Consider the following 22,127-nt stretch of genomic DNA (forward strand, 5'->3'; position numbering starts at 1 on the left):
ATGTTAAAAAGCAACTGTCTTGCCATTTACGGGAGTTTTTTTCTTTTTAAATGACTTGCTTTCTTTTCTGTTGCATCTGATAAGAGCGATGAATATGAACAAGGCCTTGTCACATTTGACAAATCGGCTATGACGCACAACAAGCTGCGGTTAAGAAAAAACAACAACACGGAATAGCTGCAGGCCTATCATTAAACATGCTAATATCGTTGATTTATTTTAATTTCATTTCAGAGACTGAAAACAAGTGGAGCCCTCATCTCACATTTGCGAGATGGATGCAAATAAAAAAAACATGGAATACATCAAAATCCAATCTGGTTTGTGTGCAAAATCCTTTTTGTTATCTACACAATCCAAACTTGTACGCTTGTAATAAATTTGACTGCGGGAGCAATGAGTAATAGTTTTGCTAATTTGAAGCAGGTAGATAATTGCAAATTTCCTTGGACCGCAGGACAGGCTCATTTCCATGCTGGGGCCTTTTGTTTAGTTGGTTATTTATAAGAAGTAGGCCCTTGAGCCATGGTGACATGCGCCGTCTACTCACACAGCACAAAGCTATCTGGAAGTAATCCACATCAGGGACATTTGCATGGAGAATGTAACATGGATTATAATTAATCTAAAGTGACATGGGATTTAAAAAGACAATGTAAATGAAGCTGGGGAAAAGCCCACTCTGCCTTTCCTGTCCCCCCCCCCCCCTTTTTTTTTTGCCATCTCCCTCTTCCCCTCTGCATCTACTATATGCCCCCTCTTTGTTTAAAGCGTCTCGGAGATGAAGTGTGCAAGCAGCAGACTGCTCACTTGGCCACACTGTAATCCCTCCCCTCCGTTGGGAATCACACATACACACATTTGAAGCCACTCACACGCTGGAGGCTGAGGAAGGGCTCGCTAAATTCTACGACTTCAAGTTGGGGAAAGAAAGGGGGGAAAATGCGAGAAAGAGAGGTGAGAAATAGAGAAAGTGATAGGGGAGATAGATGGTGATATATAGAGATAGAGATAAAGAGAGAGATATAGTGATAGTGAGAGAAAGAGAGCTGGAGAGAAAGATGGAAATATAGAGAAATGGAGAGAGGGAGAAATAGAGCGAGTGATGGGGAGATAGAGAGATAGCTGGAGAGATAGATGGCGATATAGAGAGAAGGAGGGATAGAGAGAGAGAGAGAAACAAAGAGAGGGAGGGATGGGTAGATGGATAGACAGACATACACTTTGTTCTTTTTTTTTTTTTTTTTTTTTTGCACGTGCGCAGTGGTGTTAAATGACATTAGCAGTAATATACGACGGCGAACGCATGGACGGTGGTTTCCCCCCCGCCAGTCGCTCAGATAGGACTGTCAGAGAGATAGAGCTGAAAGATAGATGACGAGCCAAACTAATAGGCCCCAGCCTCACTCGGCTCGCCTTCTGCCTCATTGAGCCTCACATTATGGAGCAAGGTATGGCATGCTAGGATGCAGGAGAGGAGTGGGGGTTACTTTCAGATAAATGGAGGCTAGGACTTGGAAGGTGGCTGCACGGTTATTGTGGGAGAGGAAGACATTAGGGAAGGAGAGAGAGAATTCCATCCGATGAAATGGAGGCGCGGGGTGCCATGTGATATTCATCCCCAGCAGTGGATTTCCATCTCATACATAAACGACCGCATGAATTCTTATTTGGGTAAATCACATCTAACAAAGGCAGGGCTACCCTGACCACCCAACCCCACCAGCCAGAATGTGCATATCGTTGCTCCGAGTCATTCTTAGAAATTAAAAGATGGATTGAGCAAGAGAAATCAAATGAAGGGTTGGTGGCATAAAAAAATAAATTGTGGTTGCCAAAATGCAATATTAGAAAAACATACACAGCAGCCACCTCACCCAGCCCCCCATCTAATCCCGAGCTTATGAAAAATTAATATGTCATCGGAGAGGGCACAAGAACGGGAAAAGATTAATGCAAGGCGCTTATAAATTACAAGCACGCAAACTGATTTGATTAAAAAATAATCTGGGGCCTGGACATTGCCTTGTAATAACCACAACTTGTCCTTCTCCTTTTTTCTCTGTTTTCCTCTCTCTCTTTCTTCTCTCTCTGTCTCACTCTCGCTTTCTGACAGATGGAAACAATTAAAGCGGGTCACATGGAGGCTAGTCCGCGGCGTTCACATGCTACGCACACGTTTAAAACTTACTCCGAGGGAAAGATCACTTGAGAAAGATGGGATGCTTTAAACTAGAAGATGCATGTGAATGCACACCCATGTGTGTGTGCGTGTGTGTACTCACGCTCAGTTCTTCTGCTGTCAGTCAAGTCTCGGTCAGTGAGGTTGGATGCGGGCCTGGAAGAAGAGCCAGGAGGTCTCTCACCATCCTCTGCGTTCTCCTCTGAAAATGCAACAAATGCTAAATTACCCATGATGCTCTGAACATAGAAGAAGCGGCGCTAAAACTGACAGGAAGCTGACACATTGAATGATGCGTTTACATGCGTTCCAAACAATTATCGTCTCAAGCAACATAAGTCAAGTTGACTCACTGTACAGTCTGTATCAACAGGAAAAAATACTTTAACATGTGGGTTGATAAATATAGCCCTGGCCTGCCGCTTCTGGAGGGGGAAACATAAAACATCCAATGCCTGACGGAAGGGGTGGGACATTTCAAATATGACGTGAAATTATGTAGCACGTGTGAACTGCATATGGAATTCTTGTTATACCGGACTTTATCCTTCTCCACATTTGAAAAAAAAAAAAAAATATATATATATATATATATATACTAAAAAAATATATATATGCATGCTTACTACTATTAGCAGATTAGCCTAGCCATCTCTGAGAGTTCAGCCCCTTGTTTGATAATTCTGTGTATCTGCAGTGTTCTGCCAGTGGATTAAAGCCAGTGTGTGTGTGTGTGCGTGCGTGTGTATACGTGCATTTGTGTGCAAGTGTGTATATGTGTCGCCAGCACAAGCTAACACTAATCCTAGCCGAGCTCCAGCGCTCCCTTTCATCCAGCCATCATTTGTCTCCGGCTGGGCTGATGTCACTTTGTAATGAATTTTGAGCAGTCTGAGAGAGGCCAGATAACCAGGCATGCGGGTACGCTCGCTCACGCACACACACTTGCGCACAAACACACAAGCACATCCGCACACACACACACATGTGCGTGTGCATCTCCACATCCAAAGCCCTCCTCCATTTCAGAGCTAGCAAATGAATAAAAATCCCAAAGTGAAACACTTGCAGCCAGGCGTCAAATCACACAAACGCAAACACACACATACACGAAACCAAATTCACATAAATAAAAAAAAAAAAGCAAAAGCATTAAAACTGTCATGTCTTCTTAATATGTGTGTGAGGGGTGGAGGGAATGTATGGTAAAGGGTTTCTTTCACTGTAAACCGCCTTACTCTGCCACAAAATGAGAAAATCAAAATAGTGCGTGTGCGTGTGTGACAAAAAAGGAATTTGAAAAGCGGTTTTCATTTAAAAGCTGTGAATGTCCTGAACAAAAATGTCCAACTTTAAAATCAAATAGTCTTTCCATATTTGTATGAAATTCAACATTAACAGTGCAACAAAAAGGTGCACTGGGGTCAGCTTGCAAGATGCATACAATCATTTTGGCGATTGTACGACAAGCCCGGAAACATGATATCATCAACCCTTTTGAATACAAGACATACGAAAATAGACAATTGCACACAAATCGAGAATTGTGAATCATTTCTAACTGCTGCTGCATCCATCTTTGTAAAAAATCCTCTAGGGGGCACTCTACCTGTAAACGCAAGAGAACGAGAGACACTGCAAAGAGAAGAAAGAGGAAGGAACTGGATAATATGAGAAGAAAGGAGAAGGCCATCATCTGGGCTTCATCAATGTTTTTTTTTTCTCGCTCTTTTACCCCCACCTCCCTTTGCATTGGTTAGATCAGTGGCAAGTGTGTGTGTGCAAACGGGAATGCGTTTCCACGCTGAGGACATTCCCAGACAAGCTCTCTCAATACATCAGCACAGTGTCTGCCCTCTGACTGACCCTGACAGTTACACACCACATGATGGTGTCGATGCTATGTGTGTGTGTGCGAGTGTGTGTGTGTGTGTGTGTGTGTACCCCATTGATCAAGTGAGTGAGACAGTGACCGCATGTGTTTGCATGTGTGCTGTCATAAGCAAGTGTGTGTGTGTGTGTGTGTGAAAGATCACTGACGATCAACTTAATCGCAACCAGAGCAAAACTTTCACGGCCACCTTCCATCGCCTCGTGCACATGCACGGACACACACACACCCACAATTATACACAAAGACGTATACAAACACACACACAGTGGGTCAGGCAGAGAGTGTGATTTTGGATTTTGGCAGCCCGACGAGATCCTCCTTTGATGTGGCTCGGCCGGAACATTAAAGCCGGCCGGTGAGCTGGATTCTAACCACACGGCCCGGGTCCGATTACCCCGGGCGACCAACGACAGCCTATATTTAACTGTTAGGAGAGGAAGAAGAATTAAGTGATTCTTGATCAGCAACACACCCAAGCCGACGTGGTTTTACATTTAGCTATTAATTGGAACCACTGGCCGTGGCCATGAATAAATAAGAACTCCTCAAGGGCAACCTTGGACATCTTTAAAAACAAAAATGTTCTGCCTTTTGTCCCCACACAAATTGTAGGACTGTTTAAATGTATATCTAAAATCCTTTTAATGTGTGCAGCCATGGGAATTGCTTTTCCAGACGTCTGATTGGCAAAATTGTGCTTCATAGGCAGAAAATGTCATCACATTTATTTTATGTTACTACAAAATAAACGTTTTTTTTTCCTATTACCTGCATAAGTATGACCGAAATAATTCACAAAAGAAACATTTAGTTAACTTTATTTTTAAGTATTATTTTAAGATTGCTAGTCCACTTCCATGACAAGTAAAAATGATGCACGAGGACGCAGAGCAAGAAAGAGATGTTTGGAAAGAAAATAGAAGAATAGACACATGGGTGATGAATGCAATGGAGGTTGTATAGTATGTGTGTATATGTGTATGTGTGCGCGTATCTGTGTCTCCGTTGGCTGTATAATGACCTGCTCTGAGACCACTCGCTCCCCCTTCTGTCTCCCCCTAAGGGCCCATAACCACCATGCCGGGTCATTATGTGCCCGGTGGAGGACTCGGTTGCACAGCACAACAACCACAGAGAAATAAGACGCCAACAAACAGGACTCGGAGACTCCAAAATGGCTGAATTCATTAGTGCGGGCCAAGTTGCCACTAATTTGCTTCTTTAGGGTCTCATTAAAGAAGAAAATGAGGAAACCTTATACGTGTGTGTATGTATATACTTGTTTATACCATTATATGGTACCACAGTGTGTGTGTGTGTGTATGTGTGTGTGTGTGTGTGTGTGTGTGTGTGTGTGTGTGTGTGTGTGTGTGTGTATATGTATATATGTGTACATATATATGTGTATATATAGTATATACTGTATTCAGAGCTATTGTAGAATGCTTCATTAAAATCAGCACTGTCGTGATAGAAGTTGGAAAGTAGTAATGGGGAAAAATAATGATGTATTGTTGAACGCACTAGATGTGAAGGCCTGAATTGAAAAATGTGTGGACACAACTCAAGATTTACATCATGCACTTTAAAGGTTTGCACAGTTAAGTTGTGCATAAGTTTTAAAGTGCAAATACAAAACTTACATGACAACTTTCTACCTTAATACAATTGTAAAATAATACGAAATTAAAGAAAGTTCATGTGTCTAGAGTATGAGGAAGTACTGCAGCCCTAACGCCCACGACAAGCATGTCTCCCCCACTTATCGCTGATGTTGATTTTGATTTCTTCTTACAACTCCGGTCATGTCCCTTGTGAGACTGCATGTGAGAGTGCACAAATGCAAAGAGGGGCCCTGTGATGTCACATTTCAGTGCAGTGCGTGTGGCTCCAGTTTGGCCTCCCGGTCCTAAAGGGGAAAGCTTTGAAACACTACACTGTCCCGCACACGCACACGTACACACATGCAGTCGAGGGCCAGCGGTAACAGTGCCAGAGTAATAACCTTATAGACTTACTGATCTCCTATCCTCCTGTTCTCTCACCCTCAAATCTTTATTTACCCAACTCTCCCTTTTACACCCCTCCCCGCCCATTCTCCCCGTACCTTAGCCCCCCCCCCCCCCAAATTTCAGCGCGTTTAACAAGCATTTAGATCTTAACCAGATGTTGTTAATGTAGCATGTCTAAAATACTAAACATCAACCCAGCAGAGAGGGGCCGCAGCTCCTGCACAACAGGGCCTGGGAATAACTCACACACATGTGGAGCCTTCACATGCACACATTTACGCCCACGTAAAGTTTCATGTATTTAATGCAGCGTTCCACAGCCCACATGCTAACGTGTAAACACACGTGTTTCCATGCACACGTTCAAACACACCCTAAGAACAGCAGAATATATTACGCCAGCAAAATAAAAAAATTAGCTTCAACCTGGAGCGTCAGACAATAGCATTTAACACACTCCTGGTGTGACTGTCAGTGACGGAATGCGCTGAAAAATTAGTTTTGTGTGGAGACGGGGGGGCGAAGAGGGTATGCTCGTATCAGCAGCTTCAAATTTGCTTTGTTGTCGTCAATTACGACTTCCTGAGACACCATATTGTATTTCATTTTCCCTCAAATTGCCCGCTCTGATGTCTCGCGGGCAAATAACAAAACGTATTAACGTTCCTTAAAAAAAAAAAAAAAAAAGAATTTGAATAAACATAACCTAGATTAAAACCTCGCTTCTACAGAAATAAGCCGTTGTTGCTCGTTAGGAGAGGGGGGAGGTTCATTTTCAATTCTGCATGACTGAGAGGTAATGTATATGATTCTTTAATGCCAAATACAAAAGAGGGGATAACAATATGGCGTCTGCGGTGCAACACCTGGCCTTATACAACAATGCTGACACGCCAACTACACTTCCACACACAAACACCTGCGTCCTACACAACAGCAGCCTTGATCACCCCAAGCAGAAGAGCAAGAGCGGCACGACACGCTCACCGGGAGATTTAGGAATCATCTGAAAAGAGAATTCCTCTCCTCTCTCTCATCTTAGCTCTATTTTCTTTTATTTCCCACTCCTTTATGATACCTCGGTGCAATATTTATTCAACCCCCCCCCCATATTATAAACACCTGCTCGACGAGGTGGCACACACAGCGGAAATATCACACGAGCTCACCAGGTTGACCTAGTCAGGTTCAATGGATGGAGGGATGAAAAGAGGGAGGAACGCTGACAAAAACACACAAGGAGCCGAGGGTTAATGGCGTTCCCATCTCTGTGATAAGAATTCATTCTCTTCTATTACCAGCACTTATCAAGGACACACATACACACACACGATCATACGCAGTGAGGGTCCAAGATCGATAGATGATCCTAATGAAGAAAGCAGCTGTTTCTCGGCACACCTGGCCGACTCTATCAGCCCGACAAGATCTCGCCGCCACGTTTGTCCTTCTATCCATCCATCCATTTAGCTATCTATCCATCTAGTTTTAATCTTTTCACACACCGAGTCATCCACATATATCCTATTTGTCCCTCCATTTATTCCTCCAATCTGAACATCCATCGCTACACTGGTTAACAGCCATACCAGCAAGGCAGATATCATTTGTAATTGCCCAGAGTGGCTCTTGTCGTGTAGGGGTTTATTTTTTCTTTCTCCTTTCAGAACTAATACCAGGCCAAGAGGAGGAAATCTAATTGAACAAAAAAAAAGCGGTGGATTTAAGAGCACATGCTGCCTTTGTGTGTGTATCTATTCTTTGAAATGTGATGGCGGAGGTTGAATAGATTTTGTTTCAAAAGGAAGTTGATCCTATCAGGCTGCTGTATTGTTTTAGTTGAATACACCTGTTCACCGAGATGGTGTGCCTCATAGTCCCAAAAGGAATATAATTCTAAAAATGAAAATTCCTGATTTTGACCCTATTTACCGTACTTACATTGGATTGAATGGAAGTCCCATTAACAGAGAATGCATTCAAGCCGTAGCAACATTCCCAAATGATGGATGCTACCATTTAACATTTCATCCTCACGTAACATGTGACTTCCCTTTAAAGAGGAGGGGGTGAAAAAATGTCATGTGTTTTGCAGTACGGCATGACTTTACAACATACAAAGAATATCTCCAGGCGGAAATATTCATTAAGTTGCTTAGAATCAGCTCGGAAAATGACCACATGGTACCTGCGATACGCAGGCACATGAGGCATCGTGCCCTGGAGAGGCTATTCACAGATGCTTATAAAGTAGGAGTGTTGGCTTTCCTTAGACCTTCTCCAAAACATGCAAAAAATGTCCATTTCATTACTAGCTAAACAATGTCATATGGGCCCCCACTGGCCCTAATAGAGGCAGACAAAGACAGAGCAGCACACATATGCTTCGAATAAATCAGATTACCCAGGGAGCGGGGGTGAGGAGGGGAAGAGAATGAGGGAGCGAAAGAGGGAAAGAAAGGGAGACACCGCCAGACACTTAGAGGATTGACAATATTCCCGTTTCTTGCTACCTCTCCCCCCATCCCCCCTACACACTCCCCGCAACCCACACTTTCCTTTGCTACACCTCCTCGCTCCCCCCAGCCTCCTCTAGCGGGATCTGTTTTAGATTTGAGCCAGAGCTTCAGCCATATCTCTCCCTTATCTCTGCTAGCCGTCAGAAAACAGAAAGCTCCATGTTTCCATGCATTAGACTCCCAGTTCCTGACACGCCACTTGAAAATCCCCACAGCACGTCAAAATGGCAGCGCTAAAGTGCAACGATATGATTTCATCAAATGGAAGGCAGGTTTGCGGCTTGCGTTCGATAGGACTTTGTCTGGATTGATCCGGGATCATATCAGAGAATTATTATTATTATTATGTTCTGAAAATAGCATGCTCCAAACTACCAAAATATAATGTCAACATTCGTCCTTACAATTCTTAGACACATTTTTGCACAGGGCCAAAGTTGCTCACAAATAAAAAAAATTAAGCCAGCAAATGCCAATATAATATTCTTCACATTAGATCATGATTTTGAAATTATTTTAATCATAACCGTTGTTCTTTTCTCTAATTAGCACTTTTGATGACAGGATATGGACTTATTGACTCCCTTTCAAGTTTCAAGAAAAACATGGGAAAACTGTAGTGGTAGACATTATGTTCAAAGAAAAAAAAATCTATATTCAAATGACTCTTTCCATTGATTTATAATTAAGTCTTAATTACAACTGGGCTTGGACATTCAAACTGAGCTGTCACAATAGCGGGGAACTAGATAGGGGAGCATTATTGATACACTTTAACAGCGGTGGTCGCCCAGACATTGATTCAGATATTTTGCGGTGCCTTTGGCATGCTTGGAGGATTTAAATGAACAGGCAATTGAGAGAAAACAGACACACACACACACACTCCTGTGCACCTGCATGCACACACACCTAAGTGAACTACACAGGATAATTAACCTTCATTGGGGAAAAGTCAGAGCTGGCTTATCTGCACACTAAACTCTGTGTGTTTATATGTGTGTGTGCCCATCAGGTGTAATTACATTATTATGTGAGGAGCTGATTGACTTCAGGTGGGGCTGCAGGAAGGGGGAAAATAAATAGGATGTGATTTGTGTGTCTGCACGTGCATCAGGGCACATACTTATTGGTGGCTCAGGTGCTTGCGGCGACTTTTAGCGCATCCAGCCACATGGCAGTGTACATCCCCACGGGGCTAATCAGGTATCTGATACCTTTTGTTTTGGGAGCTCATTGATGGATGAAATCTTTATCTGTGCTATTGATCAGGGAAGGGTGCACGGGTCCTAAACTGTCTGTCTAGCAGCCTGCCTGCTCCGGCTCTAACAAGATTGCCAGGGCCGAGTATATCAGTTAACATTTAATCAATGGCAGCTTAAGACACTGGGGCACTGGGAGAGAGGCCCACCGCTTCAAGCCGTCTGCCCCAAACCATTACCCGGGATTGAAGGGAAAGTGTGTGTGTGTGTGTGTATGTGTGAGTTAGACGGTGGTCCGGCAGATAATTACAGTGGATTGGGACGGGTAGATCACATGTCTTAGTGGTGTGTCCGTCCGTGTGTTAGTGCATCTGTGTTCACAGTCATGGGAGAGCTGACTTGTCAATAGATGCTAATATGTCCAAAAAAAGTTTTCTTAGAATGCAAAAAAAAATAAAAAATCTCTTGATAACTGAATGTAACAATAAAATTAGCAGAAAAAATCCTTGAATTAATAAAAATATCATATTTGTCAGCCCTCGTTACTGGATGACATCATCGTCAAATTACAATTTTAAATACTAACAATAAGATTATACAGATGGTCTTTCACATGTGTGTGTTTGGGCTTGTTTGACGGGGGAAGCCCCTCGTTTTATCCGAAGCCTGGGAGAATCCCACCACCGAAAATCAATGTTTGTGAGAGCAGACTACGTGAGGTAGCGTATGTGTGTGTGTGTGTGTGTGTGTCAAGGTTTTGTAAGACAAATCTCTCCAGCGCGCGTCGCTTTAGTGCTATTGAACCAAGCTTCGATCACTTGGCTGCTGTGAATAATGCAAGGGAGGCTACTTGCTCACTTACAGCATAGGACTCTTGCGGCCGTGTGTGCGTGTGCGTGTGCGACAAGATGGTCCCTTTCTCCTCCTTGCAAATGCATCACGGCAGTTCCCCGACATTCTTCCACTTGGCCTTCCTAATCTCGTGTCAGATACAGGAACTCCCACATTGATATTGTCTCATTGAGTGTGTGCCACATATGTGTGTGCACGCACATAAGTGTGTGTGTGTATGCTGGAGGCTCCTCCAGTAGACGGGAAGAGCTTAACTCAAGCGGACAGCTCCGTGGCCCGCACTTTGACACAACCTGAGTCATTGTTACATACAGCTGGCACAGAACAGAGTAGTGTCATTAAAAAATGACAATTAGAGGAAAAAAAATAGGTGAACACACTCGTTTTTATGTCCTCAGGTATGTGAAGCGGAGACATTAATAAACAGGAAGTAATTATTTGGATTATAAATGATGAGAGTTGTGTGTCTTCCTGCTAATTAAGCTGAAAGATGTGGAATGGCACAAAGCCGTAATACTTTAATGGTGTCCTATCGTTGATATGGCCGAGGGGGACAATGGACACACAGATGCTTAATGTCCCTGTCGAGGAAGGAGATCTTCTCTTTGGCCATAACCGTCCCTGTCATCACTTATGAGGCAATTAAACAAAACATCACTTCCTATTTCCTCACATCCTCAAGCTTCCTCTCATGTTTTTTTTTTTTTGTGAGCAGGGAGGGCTCCTCTTCCTCTTCTCCTCTCCTCTCCTCTCCCACTTGGCTCTTCTTCTACCCTTCCCAAGCGACTCCAAACAGGGTTTCAATTTCAGCATGCTGATTGTCTCATTGCCGGCTCCATGCATGTCTAACACTCACTGGCACTCTCGGGACTGGCCTCCTGTGAGTGTTTTTTGTGTGTGCGGTGTGTGTGAAGGGGTGATGAGGGTGCAAAATGCCTATTACATTGAGAGTGCGGTCCCTCTTACACTGGAGAGAATTCTCTGGTGCCTAAAGAGCAGAAAATTGCAATGCTCCTCTTGCTCATTCCCCATTAACCTGTGTTTGGAAACAAAGCCCTCGCCAAGTTGTGTGTGGGTTCGACTTTGTGTGTTTCTTGGCCAAAATATGAACAGTGCCTTTAACGGCAGTATCCTCCTGAATTGCAGAGTATATTTGTCAATAATTGCAACACGACAAAAGTAGATAATATCAAAATTGAATAAGCGAAGCTATAAAAATTAGCAGTGAAGTGTTACGTGCAAGCAGAATAAACTTTCTCATATCAGCACTAAATCCAATCTCCAATAAATATTGCAGCGGACTGGTCCAACTTGAAACACAAAAGACACAGTTTACTTAAGGTTGCACAATTGCGATATTTTTTTTGTGCAGGGCATTTTGTACATTCTGGGAGCAATGTATGAAATCAGATGAATTAAGCAAACCCGAAATGAGTCGCAATGGCTGATTTTGCATCTCTATGTTGGAGCGAAGTAGATGTGCAAATGAAAAAGTTTCAAGTGCATCAATACTTTTTCAGATCTGTATATATGTTTCTAAATAAAATGTTTCCTTTTTCGCAATCCTCCCTTCTGTCCCTTGTTCTAAAAGAGCAAACGGTGAGATGTCACCCTACGAAGCGCTCGGAGAGGAATCCAAAGAGGCATATTTGTTTCATTTGCATAAAGACATCCTACATCAAAGTGGAGACCCCGGGATCATTCTGTAGATTTTTCTTTTCTTTTTTTATTCTTCCCTTTCTCTCACAGCATCCTTTTCTGATTCTGTCACATGTTTTTTTTCTGTCGCTCTCTTTTTTCACAGTGTTATTAGTACATGATAAAAGCAAAAAGGGATGTCATGACACGGGACCCCCTGTAAGCATTGGGAGGTGGGAGAGAAAACGAAAGAGAATGAAGGAGAAGGTGGGGAGGGTGCAAAGGGGAGCGGCAAAGATGAAAGCAATGTTCTCTGGAAATGATTGCTCACAAGGCATTGATTCTGAGCTTTAATCTCACATCGGGCGCTCAAATTTCCTATTAGGGAGATGAAGAAGTGAGAGAGAGAGAGAGCGAGAGAGGAAGGAGGGGGCTTGTCATCACATACTGTAGGTGGGAGGTGAAACTTGGCAGACTCACTATTTGGAAGATAAAACTTGCATTTTCTTTATTCTAGACACGTCTTGTCCAAAATTATATATATATATATATATATATATATATTTTTTTTTTTTTTCTCACAAAATTCAGACTGAAACACAAACACACACACGCACACACACACGCAAGAAGCCATTGACAGGGGCTATTGCTGCAAAGCTTCCTCCAGTTAGCGACGATTAGCCTGAGCTATAGGTAATCAATAGCCTCTATCAATTCCATACCTCCCGCTGATGGATGAGCTAAAAGAAAGAGAGGAGTGAGGAAGGAGGGAGGGAGGGATGACAGAAATTCTTCCTGACAATACCAACTTATCATGCGGATCTGCATGTGTGTGTGCGTGCATGTGTGTCAGCCGCCTCCGATGTCCATCTGCGAATTGTATCATCGCCGTCTCAGATTAGCGGCTGCTTGGACCGAGCCCGAGCATTGCCTGGTTACCGTGGCTCCGGCCCCACACGGGCCCCCTCCCATCACCTGATTGTTTGTCTTAATGCTGTGTGACACAGCCCATTGTTTTGTCCATCTGTGGTTAAGAGTCAATGGACAGAGGGTGTATGAGGGGATCAGGGGGAGAAAAGAATAGAGGTGAAGGACGATGAAATAAAGAAGAGCAGAGTGAAAAAGGAGGGTGAGTAGGAGGGAAGGCAAGGGGGGCGGGCTGAAACTAAATGGAACCAAGGAAACTCCAAGTGAGGGAAATATAATAAGCACATAATATTCTTCATCAAAACTGACTTTATATTCCAAAGCAGAGGTACTTGGGTCCATATGGACCTTAAGGGAGACCTTTTGTACCATCACACATGGATGAGGCATCCTCTTCAAAAGACTTAAGTCATATTTAGTATGCGTCCTCAGAGCCCGACGGCTTTGTATTGTAAATAAGGCTAATGTGGCATTGGTCAGCTATGCTAATTCAGATAATCAGTGCAATTTTTGTAAATTATAACTGTCAGTTTGGCACGGCGCAGAAACTTTGGCGGAAAACATGAGGGAACAATTTAGCGAGGGTAATACCCCCTCCACCAAAGAGCTGCCTCCACTCAAAGAAAAACAATCAGGCCGCGCTCTGACCGCCCCCACCCCCCCCTCCGACACACCATTTCAAAAATAGTTTATGGTGAACGAGGCTCATTTCTTCAGTCAGGCTCTCTACAGTATGTGCACACACAAACCGCACGGTAATTATCATTCGCTTGCATGGAATTATTCAAGAAATGACCACACTGCCTTAGAGAGCTTGGTTTGGGGGAATTTGGGGGGGAAATGACTGCTTACCCAAAATATATTAATAATACATATATTCTGTACTGTGAAAGTGGCTTATTGTCTTTTGATTAATTCATCATTCAACTTGATTATCGACATTCTAGGGGTATTTATTTATCAATCAATCCATCTATCTATTTGAAACATATATGTACAAAATGAAGTGGTAGAATTCAATCAGTTAATTTAACTAGTTGTAATGTGGCCTGTTCTACAAACCAAAGGAGACGTGTGCGTGTGTGTGTGTTGTGTCCATTCTCTCGCTCCTCCGACCATCCGTGAATGTTTATGTGATCGCCGCAAATTACGGAGACAAACCCTGGAAATAGACTTCTGTCTGAAGAGAGACCTTCCTGAAAATAAAAGAGAACCACTGGAATGGCAAAAACCATCCGCTCCGAGCAGGAAAAAAAAAAAAAAGATAAAGGAGTGAAAGTGAGAGAGACAAACCAAAATTGCCTCAAAGTCATCTTGATGTCATCACACAAATACAAAAATGATCTATTTTCCATCCTGAATATCAAGTGATCACATGCTTGTAAATGCACAAGTACACACACGCAGAGCTTGGTGATTCATCAAGACACAAGCTCCTCACGCAAGTCCACATCTCCATCCATTTAAAAGCAGACATGAAGGGATAACAAGTGTCCATTAGGCTCATTTTAGCCTACAGCTGCTAGGAAAGTGGTTAGTACAGCGACAATAATTGGACTAAGACCAAACATGTCCCAGAGCCTTATCACTCAATAGAAAAAAAAGGACACACGTAGTGTATACACACACACATGCGTGATAAAAATATTTTCACTCTCCTAGTTCCAAGATGTCTTTTGTTTAAAAGGGGGACTCAGACAAAGAAGGTCCTCTCCCTCCCCTGTTTAATGCATGTTGTGTTCTTTAGTAGAAGGTGGGGGAGGTCGGGGCTATGGATGACAGGCCTGGTTCTCACAAGTAATTACCTCCATGAGATCCCATCTACCATCTTTTTTTTTTTTTTTATGGAGGACAGTGGGAAGCAAAGAAAAGAAGAAACAAGTATGTAAGGGGCAAGTAAAGTGTGCCCTTGTGTTTCTGCTTGATCTGGAGCTTTACACATGATGGTCACACGGTTGGCAAACACTCACATGCGTGCACACATACACACACAGTACAGTGAAGACAGAACAGCAGAACCTTAACTTCAGCGAGTTCGCCACAAGTTGAGCTAAATTAACCACAAGTTTGGCTAAAATTGTGGTTCAAACTGTAATATTTCACTTGTTCTTCGTGGAACTCTTAAAAAGATCAATTTAGGATCTAATTTCATTACAGAGTGAAGAGACTAACACACAAAAAGATCTAATTTTTCCTAACAACTTTTGGATGACCCTCAAAGCAAAAATGGCCTCCAAAGTCCTTCCACGCCAAGAGGCAATTCATTTAGGCTAATTCTTGATGATGCAAACTGGCTTTTTTTCTCCCTTTTTGAATCAAGTCAATTATCTGTAATACTTCTAATTGTGCACACAATTTATCACAGGGATAGCAACACAGTGGGCTTTTTGTCTTTGAAGGAATCCACTAGAGGACCATGGGATGGTGTAGTAATAGCGATGGGAATTTGACCACAGCTCCATGATGAACTTATGGGACAAATTATGAATCTATGATTTCATTCGTTGTGTATTTTTATAGAATGGAGAAATATTTTTCTGAATCTTCTGACCTCCTTGAACTGAGCAGTTTGGTTTTAGCCAATGGTGCTACTACTCAACCGTCTCATTTAGGTTTGAACTTTTTGGACCTGGACTTGACACCTCCGGTATTGAGCGGACTAAAACAGCCTTACAAGAGGCTAGCGTGGAAATAATGTAATGTTGAGACTGAATAAAGGATGCCTCCATTTTGCCAGGATGTGATTGATAAGCATTGTGATGTTCAGACGCTTTCCCAATATATCGATTAGCACAAAACTAATATATTGTAAATATTATTGTCAGCAACATAAACCTTCGCAATGAGGCAAAGAGTGACGCTAACAAAGCAAGAGAAGTGTTGCTTGCCTGTCAAAATAGCCCCTCCCCTATGTTACGCCTCTGCAGTGCTGTACCCTTAATTAGGCCATAAAATCAGCACCCAAATTGTTTAATGAAAGCCATTCACATGTACATAAAGTCTGGAGCATTAGAACCCTTATTCCCAAATGGGCCTGTAATTATCTGGCTCAGCGCCAGGTCCTGGCTTTAAAAGAAAGATACCGGTCAGCACTTAAATTAATCTTTTTCATACCGCTCTCTAATGAACCGAAAGTGCTCGAGTCAGGAGTTGTAGCCCCAGAAAAATAATAGCATGCGCACACGTACAGACGCATTTAAAGGGACCACTGGCTGGAAATGTTTTCTATCCTTTCAGTCAAGGGGGGGCTTGGCCCCTTCGTCCCCCCCCCCCAAATCTAAAGTCTTCATCTTTCCAAGAAAATTCTATGCTCTTAACTTTGGGAAAATAATTTGGAACGGCTTTTTTAAGACTTTGAGTTTGGTGTGGAAATACTCTTACCTCAACGCTATTAAATAACCTTTGCAAACAACTATATCGGGGGAAAAAAAACCCCTCCATGTTTACAGTGAACAGTTTTGACCCCAAAGAACTGCTTTAACTTTCTCGAACCATATAATTAGGTTGCAATTCCCTATTTGAATCACTGACAATCAAAGGATTGCATTTTGGTTGACAAAAAAAAAGAGAGCTCTGCTGATGTGTAAACGGAAATACCCTTGACATATCTGCCATGCAGCTTGATCACTTAAAATATATAGCCTGGCCAAAAAGAGGGTAAAGAGGAAGAAAAAAAAAGTGGTTTGGATACTGCTAGCTTCCTTGGAAATTCCCCATCCAGAGTCAAATCCAGTATATAAAAGGAAAGCAGCGGTGACAAATTTGGTGCATTTGAGAAGCGGTGCTTCGAAATTAGGCGCAGCGGTCAAATGTTGTTTCTAAAAAATCTGCTTTCGCTCACATCGACTTATAAATGTAGCGGGGGAGTGAGGAATCTAATAAGCAGGACAAAAAAGGAGCCGGATAGAGAGATGTGATGAGGAAGGGCCGCAGTTCCAAATCTTGCAGAAATGTGATCTGTGTGTAATTAAAATCAAACTTAAACCAGTAATGAGTGTACATGTCAGGGTGGGGAATGTGTGGTCAATAAAGGACACTTTGGGAAACACACACACACACACACACACACATGGATGTCAGGCCAAATGCTACGCTAGACTGCTATTCAAAGCATGTTACCTTCCTCCCCCTGCTCCTTCAGGTCAAGCAAAGCAAAAACAAGTTAAGCGCTCATTTTCTCCCTGCAGCATTAACATAAGGATGACTAAATAATGCACCCTGACTCTTCTGGTTTAAATTACACCGCGAAAACCCCACTCTCCTCCTCCTCCCCTCCCCTTACACCCTCACCAACCATCAAACCCCCACTCAAAGAAAAACGATTAATCTTTCTGCTTTTTTTTTTTTTTTTTTGCTCTCTCTGAATGTTTTACAGTTCTGTTACACTTATTAGCTGCTGGCAGGACGGAGACCCTTAAATGAAAGCCAAATTGCTTTGGTCATGAGAAAGGAAATGAAAGCTCACTCCAGGGAGAGGCTGCATATGTGTGTGAATGTGTGTGTGCGTGCGTGTGTGTTGATTGTAAGTGTGCACAGGCTGCGAGATCCTCCCAAGGTGAAATTTCATAAGCTGCCCGCCTGCCTGGGATGTCCCTGTGCACGCAGATTGTGTGTATGCGTGTGTGTGTGTGTATGCGTGTGTATACGTGTGTGTGTGTGTGTGTTTGTGGGAGATATAAGCGCGGCAACCTAATAGGAACAGTATGCTCATTTTGGAGAGATTAGGAGGGAAGGACGGCTCTGTATCGGGAGACGTGATGTGGATAGGAAGGCCAAAGGCGAGAGGGAGGGAGAAAGATTTGACAGCATGTAGAGGGAGTGGTGAGAGAAAGAAGAGATAGCCGGACTGTTCGGGAGGAAAGTAAGGTGGATGTAATTATAGCCAAGGGCAATCACAGTGGGAAAAAAATAAATAAATAACTAGTGGAAAAATAAAGTGAGATTTTTCTAAAGGTTGTAAAATTCTGCATGTATGTATGTATGTGTGATAACTCCGAAAAGAGGCACAGCACAGACCTTGACCGGAGGGACACTCTTTGACGTGGAACAGCTCGTGGAGGCTAAATCCGTCGTCGTCCGTTCTCAGGCCTTGCTGGTGCAGCTGCAGCTTTTTCAGGCCTTCGTTCTGCTGGTGCCGGGCCGAGCGGGCGTGCTGGACCAGGTTGAGGCGAGCCTTGGTGGAGTAGTCGCACAGCGTGCAGTAATAAACGCACGACTCGGGGCTGTAGGCGCCGTCCAGCTTGTGCAAGTGCTGTTGAAGAGAAGAAAAAAAAGACAGGAAGCTTTTTAGAAATCTCCTCAAGCGTACCAAAGAACATTTGGGAGAACATCAGTTGCCTGAATCATGCCTATATCGTTTACCACTTTTATTACCATTAAAGCTTTTCGTTCTGCTCTGGTTCCAGTTCAGTTCCAATGATGGAAAGCCCAGAAATCCCACTTCCCTGGCTTCAAATGAGCCAGAGACGTCAATGGATAACGTCTCAGCCACTTTGCCTTTTAGTATTTCCAGCAATACATGTTAATTGCACATTGTGAGCTGATGCAGCTCTAATAAAGCAGAAAAAAAAAAAAAATCCAAAAACCACTTTTGGTTTTGCGCTTAATTTTGCATTTTATGAAAGCAACATGTAGCAATTACAATATAAAATTTATCTCCAATAAAATGTTCTATGATAACAAAAAAAAAAGGAGAGGAAAAAGAGAGCTGTGTTCATGCATCCAGCCTGTGTGTCATTAATTGGTCCGAGGTGACGTGCAGACTCAGCACAAAGTCAAAATAAGGAGCTGGGAGGGGAAAAGTGTTTTTCTCCGAACATTCACATTGTCCGGCTTTCTTCATTGTTGCCAGCTGCAGGGGTTTCTCATTCAACGTGTGCTGTCAGTTGCGAGCCTTGCCTGCATCTCCACTTGCCTCTTTAATGGCACCACAGCCATGCAAAGCCAAGCACCCCCATTTCTCGCCCTGCCCTCAGCAAGCTCCCAAATATGCACGCACAGCACAGGCAAGCCACCCACCGACCTACGGATCTATCATTTTTTGTCTCGCTACATCCAAATGCTTTTGCATAAAAGTTGTTTGACAAAGGTATTGCTATGTATGGTGGTCTTGCAGGTGTGTGAGTTCTAACCCCCGCCCCCCTTCGCGTCTTTAACAAACAGGGATAAGCAACTTAGCTACAGCTGCTAACATCTTTTTTTCATTCCTTCTTTCTTTCTTTTGTCGGAAATCTGAGCAGGTTTTTCTCATGAGGCGGTGGGACGTCCCCGCGCAGTCAGAGGCCCTTTCAGAAGTCTTAAGTTTTAATTAAGTCCGAGTTGTCAGAAGAAAGCTCCCCTAGACCAGAGCTCAGGGCCATTAATTACAGCTATCTTTGTTTCTCTGTGAAAGGAGGCCTCCCTTGCACTCTTTCCCCCACTCTTTTCTTTTTTTCTTTGCTTCTTTTCTTTCCCGCCCTCCCTCGAAGGAGACAACTGAGCTGCAGTCAAGTCATACGTGTGCTCCTGGACACGAAGCCATGCATGCTTGCACCATTTCTCCCTTTGCCTTTTTTTTTTACTGATAGCGATCATAATGTTCATAATGGCCTTACATAATCACAGCATATGCTATGCAGTGTACACAACAGCCCCTATAGATTGGCCACGTCTTTCATTGTGTCATCAATCATTAGTATTTCAGTCTAAAAACAATGGCGCCTTTCACCGCGCCTTCTTCCTTGTTCTTTTTCGATTCACTCGGGATTTCACTCCAGTTGTACATAAATAGGAAAGAGCTACAATGAATGCAAGTCTTTAGCATTGAATAGCAAACTGGCACTCAAACAAGACCTTGATTTTGTCAATTGACAATAAATTCAAAAAGAACAAAAGGCGCCATGTAAATGTGACAAAGCCTGTTTTTTTTTTTTCCTTCTTCTTCTTCTTTTTCTCAAAGCCTTGAATCACTGAGAGGTTTGACTGGAGTCATCCTTGACTGGTTTTCAAATGTTTCTACTGGCAAAGCCATACAGGTAATTGAACTGCTTGGAAATTAAAACGCTCATACAAATCAGCAGCGGCCCCAAAAATGTTTCACGTGGTTCAACATTTTGACTTATTTGCTTTTAGGGATATGAAGCTTCAGTCAGACAGAGTTGAATGATACACTTGGGGTTGAAGCTGGCTGCCAGCTAGGTTTAGACCTAATATTAATTCTCTCGCCATCAGCACATTCCAGAGGGTTTGTTTAAGACCTAAACTAGAGGGCTGTCTGTCTGTCGCTCTGGCACTCGACAGGCGTTCTGGAGATTGCCGGCCAGAATATCCATGATTTATGAATGTTTAAAGGAGCACTTTGACTTCTGCCAGGCGTGGGCTGTGTAATGCATATTCAAACACACAAACACACTGTTCCTGCTCCTGGGTTTGCGCTTGTGTCTGTATCCCATTTAAATGTGGATATAATGGATGAACCTGCTCTCTGGAGACGTCGGCAGGATTTACTTGTTTGGAATTAGTAGGAAACTGACATTTTTGGGGGTGATGCGAAAAAGATGATGACCCTGGCGGATTAATGGATGTAATAAAAAAACAACTTCTAACCCTTACTCTATGAATTTGTGGCTACGGATGATGGCAGTGTATGTTACTGAGTATGGTAGGAAAATTGATCCCAATGTAATTGTGATTTCTATTTCTATCTAGACAAGAAAGTCATATTTGAGCTTTTTTTTTTGTTGCTGAAATACACTCAACATGCAACATACCAGCATTATATACAACAATTTTCTACCAAATCCTCAGGGGAGCACTTTGAATTAACACGCATAAGCATTAAGCACGTTATTGTCTATGCGGCTCCACATAATTGCAAAAACACTCACACCTCCTTGTTGCTTATGGCGCCCTCATCACAGCTCCTGGTGGTGGTTAATTGTTGGGAATTAGTGTTTGGCAAACAACCAAATAAGCTAACATTCCCGGTGGGCCAATCAAGCTCATAAACAGCCCCCTGTCATGAGTAGCCCGTAATGTTGCACACACACCTCTCTGGATGGTGGCGGATGTGCACGCTCTCATCACCCCCCCCCCCCCCCCACCCCATCCCCTTCACATGGAATGCAAATTACCACACGGGGGACTTACTGTTTATTTGTCAAAAACACAACATTGTCAGCCTTGTCCATAAAACACGTACACACACACGCACGGAAATTGGGAAAGGGTGGAGGAGAGTTAATTTGACAGGTGTGGGAAGCTCCCGTGTGGTGTATGTGTGTGCGAGAGTCTGACAGAGGACTACATTCATTATTCTGAATGAGATGTTTACAAAACACCTTTCTGGCACACACAAACACAAGTACACACACACCACAGCACGCAATCGCTCGGTTTGCGGGGAGGGGAAGCGGCCGCGCCGCGCCGCATCACATTCATTTGTTCTGTCTGTGGTGGCAAAGCTGTCTCATTAACTGAATTCTTAATAAGGCGAGGCAAAATACATCCCTGCAAAAACTTCTTTTATCTTTCTCCTCGAGTGTGTGTGTGCGTGTGTGTTTACGCATCAGTCATTTCCAGAGAACTTTTTTTTTTTTTTTCATTTGGCGTGTGTTTTTGTGTCTGCCTATATCATTTCAATTGTGTGCTTCTCTTTTTTTTTGTCTTTGGCTCCGATTGTGCTCGCAAACTTGTAACGACAAAAATATTTCAAAAGCAGAAGGCTCGCTATTTCCTCCATAAACCAAATGACAAATTAGGGTGTTCACAAACATGACTCTTTCCTGTCATTAAGTGCAGAAGCAGGCCACTAATGAACACGTAGTGCTATACCGGCTATGTCTTAATAACCGCTATGAGTGTGTCAGAGCATGTGCATACATGTTTTACATCTATGTATGCCCACATGCAAACTTCTCC

General features: G+C 43.1%; 1 protein-coding gene across 3 annotated transcripts in view; it reads right to left on the reverse strand.

Moving 5' to 3' along the window:
• zfhx4 (zinc finger homeobox 4) overlaps positions 1-22,127 on the reverse strand; it is a 69,225-nt gene that overhangs the window by 14,971 nt on the left and 32,127 nt on the right. For all 3 annotated transcript variants that reach the window (XM_049749946.2, XM_049749945.2, XM_049749944.2), the window contains exons 6-7: positions 18,246-18,480; positions 2,286-2,384 (exon numbers count right to left, since the gene is read on the reverse strand). In XM_049749946.2, coding sequence (XP_049605903.1) covers positions 2,286-2,384; positions 18,246-18,480 — 334 coding nt within the window. The remainder of the gene's footprint in view (positions 1-2,285; positions 2,385-18,245; positions 18,481-22,127) is intronic.

The sequence above is a fragment of the Syngnathus scovelli genome, chromosome 18 (genome assembly GCF_024217435.2).
Source record: "Syngnathus scovelli strain Florida chromosome 18, RoL_Ssco_1.2, whole genome shotgun sequence".
Taxonomy (NCBI): domain Eukaryota; kingdom Metazoa; phylum Chordata; class Actinopteri; order Syngnathiformes; family Syngnathidae; genus Syngnathus; species Syngnathus scovelli.